The sequence below is a fragment of the Danio rerio genome, chromosome 14 (assembly GCF_052040795.2).
Source record: "Danio rerio strain M-AB ecotype USA chromosome 14, GRCz13ab, whole genome shotgun sequence".
Lineage (NCBI taxonomy): Eukaryota > Metazoa > Chordata > Actinopteri > Cypriniformes > Danionidae > Danio > Danio rerio.
The window spans coordinates 21,494,846-21,503,406 of record NC_141034.1 but is presented as its reverse complement, the minus strand read 5'-3'; the positions used below and the strand labels follow the sequence as shown (position 1 = coordinate 21,503,406).

Sequence of the window (8,561 nt, the reverse complement as noted above, 5' to 3'; positions counted from 1 at the left end):
TTTAGCTCAGTTTCATTATTTTTTTACTAATGCACTATTACAGAATGTTGTATTTGTTAATGCTGGCATCTGTTAATTATTTATTAAGACTCATTGTGCCATGTTGACTAATGTAGTTAATGTTAATCCATGTGATGTTAATGTAAACCATGTACACTTACACATATTCTAGTTACACTAAGTTATAAAAATACATTGTTTCACAAAAAATAAAAAATAAATAAATAAAAAATAAATAATAATAATGAATCCTTAATCAACTCACCAGAAAAATACATTTTTTTCAGTTAAAATACAGGAAATATTGGATCTTTGAAAAAAATAAAAATAAAAAAAATATTGCTGTCTTGTTTTTTAGTTGAATCAAATGAACTCAACTTAGATCAGTCAAACTGATTAAAATATATTAAGCTTTCTATAACTTAATTTGTAATTGAAACCTGATTAACAAATTGAATTATGTTAGAGTAGCAAACACATTTGTTGTCATTACATGTTGTCATTATTTTTACAGTGTAGTTAAAATTAAACAATTTGAAAAGTATATCTGTTTTACTATTAAAGAATTATGTTTTTCAGTTATTTAACTAAAAATTATTATTATTATTTTTTATAAATTCAATTAATTAAAAAACACAGTAAAAAAAGCGTACATTTTAAAGAATAAAAAGTGCTGGCCCTAGGTATTACATAACACATCTAATAATGAGAGCAAGTCAATCAAAAAAGTATTTCTTCTGGCAATTTGCTGCAATATTTCAGCTCAGACATCACAGCCTTTCAAGAAAATGAATGTGCCTGTGGGTTGAGCAGTTACTCAAGAGATCTGGATACTAAATCAAAGCTCTACCCGTCATGAATATATCATTACAGTACAGAAACACCAAAAAAAGGCTTTTTCAGAAAACCAGCTCTCCGTTAACCAAAGGTGCAATGAAGGGGATTCATGTTAAAGAATTTGGAAGCTGCCTAAGAGTGTTGCTAAAATGAGTAAGAACGGCTTGAGGACAAGCCTCCAGCAGCCAGAACCAAGCATCATTCCCATCGATTTGAATCTGGAGCCAAGCACCTTCCAACCGCCTGACATAATTCACTGCCAATGGCATCAAAGTGCTGCAGCACTGCTGTGGCTCTCGGGCTTCAAAATGCTATCCCAGCCTCAACACGGCAATATTGAAGTTATCATAATGCTTTTTTTTTCCTTATACAGTCAAAACTAAAAATATTCAGACTCCAGATATACAGTAATAGTGGGTACAAGACAATATATTTCACTTATCTAAGTAAGGAAAGTAAAATAACTTTAACTGTGACATAAAAATCATAATTATTCATACACAGGAGCTGAAGAAGCTGCTGCAGTGAGTCTATACTACATCCAATGCATGCCAAAGTTATTTGACATCACTATGAATTTGTTCTGACACAGTTAAATTGTAAATATTTTATCAACAATCTGAGGGATGTGAACAATACTGTAACAATGATCCAAATATATTTCCTGTTATGCATATTTCATTTCCATAGCATCTGAAAATCCAAAAAAATCTACATGTTGATAAATAATGTTATGATCACTGTTATAATGCTAAGTTATGATGAAATTGCCTCGTGTTACAATTATGCAAGTGTTTGATAACAAGAAAGAAATGTTAATGGGCCAATGACATTCCTACATTAAAATTCCTACATTCCTACATTAAAATTAAAATAGCTATTGCCACATACTTTTTGTGACCACAAGAAAATAAATAAATAAATAAATAAATACAATAAACAATATTAAGTCTTAATTTTTGGAAATTGAAATTTATATATATATATATATATATATATATATATATATATATATATATATATATAAAATATATAATAATAATAATAATAATAATATATATATGAAGAGAGGCAAAAATATACAAAAACAGATGCAAAAAGAAGAATGTAAGTGCCACATACAGTAATAAAAATAGCATTTTTATCAGCCTAAAATGTTTAACATTCATTTATTTCACATTTAAGTAATGAAACATGAGCAAATGCTTTATTAAAGTATTAAACCTAAACACAGGAGCCTGAGGGAAAAAAAAATGGAAAAGAAAAAATCAGGTGGCACCATTGCATCTATTACACTTTATCAATTGCATCTTAACTCCTCATGTTGAGAAAATCACATTTAAAGTAAAAAAAATAAAAATAAAAATAAAAAGTGCTTACCAATGCATTTAACTAATCAAAGATTAGGTTTTGACATATTTATTGTAGAAAACATATCCTAATGCTATTTAACAGATTATTATTATATTATTATTATTACTATTATTATTATTGGTCACACTTTACAATTAGGTTCATTAGTTAATGTTAATTAATGCATTTACTAGCATGAACAAACAATAAACAATACATTTTCTACGGTATCTGTTCATGTTATTTAACATTAGTTAATGAAAATACAGTAGTTCATTGTTAGTTTATGCGAACTCACAGTGCATTAACTAATGTCAAGAAGTATGAGTTTGGATGGTAATAATGCTTTAGGAAATGTTCAATTATAATTAATAAATGCTGTATATCTGTTGTTCATGATTATTTCATGTTAGTAAATGCAGTAACTAATGAACCTTATTGTAAAGTGTTACCTTATTATTTATTTATTTATTTATTTATTTATTTAAATTTTTTAAGTAAAATCTATAATTTTAACCCATAGAATGTATTTTGGTTATTGACAAAATAAATACTGGTGCAACTTCTTCTAAACTGTAGCGAAAAAACTGTGAAAATAAATGTTGAAGGTGTCTGAATAAGATTTGAATGTATATCTCTAATGCATTCTCTAAACTCAAATTGCATACCAAGGATTGATTGCACACTTCCCAGACTTATACATTCTATGCAATCCAAACGCATGCATGCATACAATTAAAAAAAAAAAAAAAGCAAAAAGTAAACTTGAAGCAGCTGCACATGTAATGAACTCAATACATCAGCATCAATGAACCAGCTCTGTTCCCTCTCATTCTGCATAAACCGATTAAAGTTCACAATTTATTTCAAATCAAAGCATGACGTCTCCATCTAGAGCAGCAAGTGTTCTGCTGGTCAGACCCCTCATTGATGTGCAAGGCATGTGCGTCTTGCCCATTCTCAGCCACACCAGGAAACAGCTACACAGAGGCTCATTGTACCATGCAAAGGAAATCACTCCATTTGAAACTGGATGAAAAACATTCTCTCACATCAAGCACTGTAGCCAATGCGCTCCCTTTTTTCCATGGGGGGAAACATTTGCTTCACTTTTAACTCAAACTGCTTGAAAACATAAGAAAATAAGAAATAGAAGGGTAATTAAATATGAATTGAAATTAATCTATAAGGTACCCCTTAGTTTTTGAATACAGCAAAGGCATTAACACAAACTCTTTTTTTTTCATTTAACTAAATGATCAAACAAATAAAACATAAATAAGCCATGTAATTAAGATATGAATAAGCTATATTTCTTTGCTCATAGTAAACAATAAACCCCATTTGATTTATGGCACAACAAACAGCTGCATCATGTTTTAAGTGTTTAACTTGTCTATAATAAGAAATACTTGGAAATTCAGCACTAAAACAACAGTGTATCTCTACCAAGTCATTTAAGCACCTTGGACAGCAACCGTTATTCTACAGTCAAAGACAGTCTTAATTAAATTTATAAATGAATAAGCAAACGTCCCAGGAGCACAGATCGAACGCTACAGCAAGCAGCTTGGTGAGATTTAGAAATTCCAGATATACAAAAATGAATTTCTCAACCATTTCTTTTTCACTGAGAATTCTGCATGACACAGAAACCGGGCAAATACAATAAGGAAAGATATACGCTGAGCCCACACACCTTTCTCTCTCTCTCTCTCTCTCTCTCTCTCTCACACGCACACGCACACACACACACACACACTGCTGCGTGCCATTAAAGAAGATCAGCTGTGCTGCAGAACACTGCTCAATTCACACCCATCGCCGAATGTATAGGGAATTTAATTCAGCATTTGTACTAACCAACATCACGCTGGAATCATAGAAATGACCTGATTTTAGAGCCACAGAAAGGAAAGCAAGATTCTCTGCAACACCAGAGTACCTTTTTACTTTTCCGTTTAATGCAATGGACAAATAATTCTATTTTACATAAAGAGTCTTAAAATACAGCACTTATAAAAATTTGATTAGCAGAAAGCAGAGATAAAATTCTTCAAGTGCAAAGGCACTTCTGGAACCAGGAATTTGTGTTGCACTCACCATCCAACATGTTCTACAGGAATGTCATTTCAACAACCCTGTCATCTGAGAGAAAATATATTTCATATTACAAAAAAGCATGGAGCTGTAAGCTATACATATTCTTGCGACAACTGCTACAGTCTTTCTGTTTCAAGTAGAAGAAATAATTTAACTCTTAGAGAAAATAATATATCATCTTTAAATCGCGGGTATGTATACAGCCTCTAAAAGAAGATGGAAGGCTTAGGTCTGTGATGGTGTTGTTGTTATTATTGTCTCTTGTGGTGGAATACACAGATGGTACAGGTTTACAAGGACTCGATCTTACAACTGACTCATCGCAGTTTGTTTCTCCAGCACTTCGAGGTAGTCCGGCTCGGTTTTAAGCTTGTTGGATAGCAAAGGATGCTCGTTTTTGGACTGTGCAGCATATTTTCTGGGGGTCCCGTAGAGAACGGTTTTGTTTAATCGATCCTGGTTGAGTCGCCTGGAGGTTTCGTAGGGAGGGATGAAGGATTTTTTGGGTAAAGTGCAAAAATTATAGCTGAGCGGCCCAGATTGGGGTAGATCTTTCGCTCTCTCTACAATGTTCTGATAAAGCAGCTCTGGTTCACGATTGGCACAGGGTTGCTTATCAATGAACTCCACTGTGCTTATGGTGAAAGTTGGGCTTCGGTCAAGCTCCTCCTTTTTAGGATCGAGGGTGTTGAAGCTCAGCTCCTTCAGGTTTCGATAATAGGCCACCTGCTCGCTCTCCTTTTGCATGTAGATAGGGTTTTGACACATCTGGCCCACGGGAGGGGGTATGTAGTTGTACACGTGGTTGTCACTTTTATCCGCATTGACGTCTGCGTTGTACGAGCCATATTGTACTTGGAAAGAGTTCAAGTCCAAGTGATTATTAGTGCCTGAGGGAACGTTCTCCACCCCCTTGCGACGTTTGAGGACGAAAACGAACAATCCTGCCCCAAAGCACACTGACAGAATGAACACAACGAGCAGGCCTAAGATGAGAACCGACAAGGGCACCTCTGGAGGCATCTCGGGCATCCTGTCCGTCGGGGTTACGGAAGAAGGAGGGGTCGCTTCAGTGCTCGAGCTCACAACAGTCGGGGGTTTAGTCACTGAAACCTCATCAGTCTCTGGGCATATGGCATCATTTCGGAGGGAGCGCAAGAGGCGACCTGCATGCTTGGAGGGTGAGTCGCACGTGATCTCATTCACCACAACGCTGGTGCTGGACAGCTCCATCCAGTTCTTAAGCTCCACAATGTTGCAGGTGCAGTCCCATGGGTTCTCCTGGAGGTCGATCTGAATGAAGGCAGAGAGCTGGTCCAGCACCCCACGCACGGGGAGATGGGAAAAATGATTATTTCGGAGATTAAGCCTTGTCAGCATGGTACCTCCAAACACATTGTCGGGAAGGGATCTCAGCAGGTTATTATTAAGAAATAATAGCTGCAGATTGTGCAGCGAGTTAAAGGTGTGGGGTAAAATCTCTTTAATGATGTTGTATTCCAGGTAGAGATATTGCAAGCTCTGCAGCCCAGCGAACAGAGACTGGGACAGGCTTTCGATGTAGTTTCCATTCAGATAAAGCCTCCGTAAACTGGTAAGATTCTCAAAGGCTCCGTCCTGAATGATTGCTATTCTGTTATTCCCTAAGTGAAGGAGCTCAAGAGAGCTATACTCTGTCAGATCTGTTCTATATATGATCTGCAAATAGTTACCAGTCAAATGCAGCTTCTTTGGATACGACGGTTTGGGCTGAAGTTCAGAGATGTTCTGAAGTTTCCGTTCCTGGCAATTGATGTTTAATCCGCTGTCTGGATTTTGAGACGTGCACACGCAAATGCCCGGACAGGTCATTGGGACTGGCGAGCGCGTCTGATACACCATGATAGGCCCGAATACGTGTTTATCTCTGCTAGACGTGACACGAGGAGTGGGGCGGTATCTCATTTTGGGGGGGCGGGAGGCCTTGGGGGCTCTTGTCGGCGTGACTCGAGGCCGCAGAGTTGGAGACAGACCCTGGTATTGGGAATCAGATGGTGGTTGCATCGCACGATGACTTGCATCTCCAGGATTGCGCCTGGGGCAAAGGTCTTGCTTGATCAGCTGTGTGACATCTTTACCGTGCAGCCTGAATGGTGTCTCGCAAACAATATCCCCCACGTAGACCGAAATAGTATCCAGCCAGGCTTTCAGGGGTATCAAATCACAAGTGCAATTCCATGGGTTCTCTTCCAGCTGAATCTCCATTATTCCACCTATATGCTCAAGAACGCCAGCAAACGGCAGTGTCTTCAGCCGGTTTCCCCTTAAATCCAAATGCGTCAACATGACAAAGCGGAATATATTGTTAGGTAGAGAGAGCAAAAGGTTGTCGTTAAGGATCAGGACTTTGAGTTTATTCAGTTTGTTAAAAGCCCCTGCCTCTATAGCACTAATGTAATTATAATCAGCTTGCAGATACTCCAAACTCTCCAAGCCAGAAAAAGTGTCCTCTCTTATGATTTCCAGGTTATTATTATTGAGATGAAGACGCTTCAAGTTTTTTAACCCATTAAATGCCCCAGTTTTGATCTCCTGCAAGCCATTATTACCCAAATGAAGAGATGTTACATTACCATAATTGAGGAATTCGTTCGGGCTTATCTTGGTGAGAAAGTTTCCATTCAGAAAGAGCTGACTGATTTTGTTTTGCGGAGGCTGGAACAGGCTGACCGTGGTAAAAGCCTTGTTTTCACAATTGATATTCAGCGCGTTCTCCTTTTCCTCGCAGGAGCACCGGTTCTTGCAAATGTCTTTGGAAGTTTTGCGGCTGTCTGTCTTTGAAGGGAAACTGGTCACTGTTAAAACGCTCAGCAAGAGAATGTTGTTCAGCATTTTTACAGCAATAACGCCGAAAGCCCCAGCATTAATGTGCAAATCTCGAAACAGGCATGCACAGCCTTAAAAGAAGATTTTAAAAGGCGCACAAAAGCGCACGGCTCTCCATTGACCCTCCTTAATTCCCAAAAGGCGGAATAGAGAAGACATCCATCACCGAGCGCTCTGTGGCCGCTGCTGGACCGAACGCATCGTCGTTCCTCGCAGTGATAGTGAAATCCCGGGATAATGAGCAGGCATTCATGCAGCACTTTAAAGCGCATCCGAGGCACCACAGTTTCGAGAGTCTTAGAGCTTTAACTGTCTTCTTCTCTTTTTTTTTCCACCTGCAGCGCGACAGATATTCACACGAAAGCAACTTCACGCCTGTGATCCTGCATGGCGACAGTCAACTTGACGGTGCGTGATACGCGGGGAAACTGAACACTGTGCGAGCGAGCTTCAGAGAGAGAGAGAGAGAGAGAGAGAAAGAGAGAGACTCCGCGCTTGCTCACTCACTCCCACCAGGAGCGCGCGCCTGTGTATGCGTGTCTTGTGTGTGTGTGTGTGTGCGCTGGATCAGACCTCTGCATAACATTCCGACGTCATGAGTGAGTGCATTATTTTTATTTCTTAGTTAAAAACATTTTTGTCTTAACAACACCACGGTAGCCTATAGCCAATTATGTAGAGGCTTTCGTTTGCCAATGTTTAATAAATAGTGTTTGGGTGCCGTTATGATGCTGCGTTTGACATTTTTTATAGATTTCTTTCTTTCTATTATTATTATTATTATTATTATTATTATTATTATTATTATTATTATTATTATTATCATTATTATTGTTGTTGTTATTATTATTACTATTAATAGTAATAATACTGATAATTATGATAATACTGATAATAGCATTGATAATGACAATAACATTAACACTTCTACTAAAAATAAAAGTGGATTCATTATTATTATTATTTTTAATTAGCGTTCTGTTTTTTATTTAAACACTAATCTGCAGTATCACATGTTTACAACGAGAAATAAGTAAAAACAAGTGTCCAGTTTCTGTAATTAAAGTTTCTGGCATTGATAAGAGCAGTTGCTCTAATCTTATTCTTCCACTAGAAGGCGCAAGTACCTCCAATATACACATATGAAACATATTTTCTGAGGTGTTAATGCGTTTTTAAATGTGTCTAAACTGTCAGGAAACGGGGAAAAAATAAAAAATAAATAAAAGAAAAAATATATATATATATATTAATAAATAAATAAATAATAATACTTTGTACCGACGCAAACACAAGGACACAGCAGCCATAGAGAAATTCACATAAGTGAAACAGTTTTACTCTCTCTCTCTCTCTCTGATTGCATTGGACTTAATTTTGCTTATCCATTCCTTTTGTTTATT

General features: G+C 36.9%; 1 protein-coding gene across 1 annotated transcript; it reads right to left on the bottom strand.

The window, feature by feature from the left end:
- Positions 1 to 4,132: 4,132 nt before the first annotated feature.
- On the bottom strand, positions 4,133 to 7,588 carry slitrk2 (SLIT and NTRK-like family, member 2). The gene has a single exon (XM_087281399.1). The coding sequence runs from the start codon at positions 7,162 to 7,164 to the stop codon at positions 4,600 to 4,602; it is 2,565 nt and encodes an 854-aa protein (XP_087137525.1). The 5' UTR covers positions 7,165 to 7,588; the 3' UTR covers positions 4,133 to 4,599.
- Between the last annotated feature and the right edge of the window lie 973 nt (positions 7,589 to 8,561).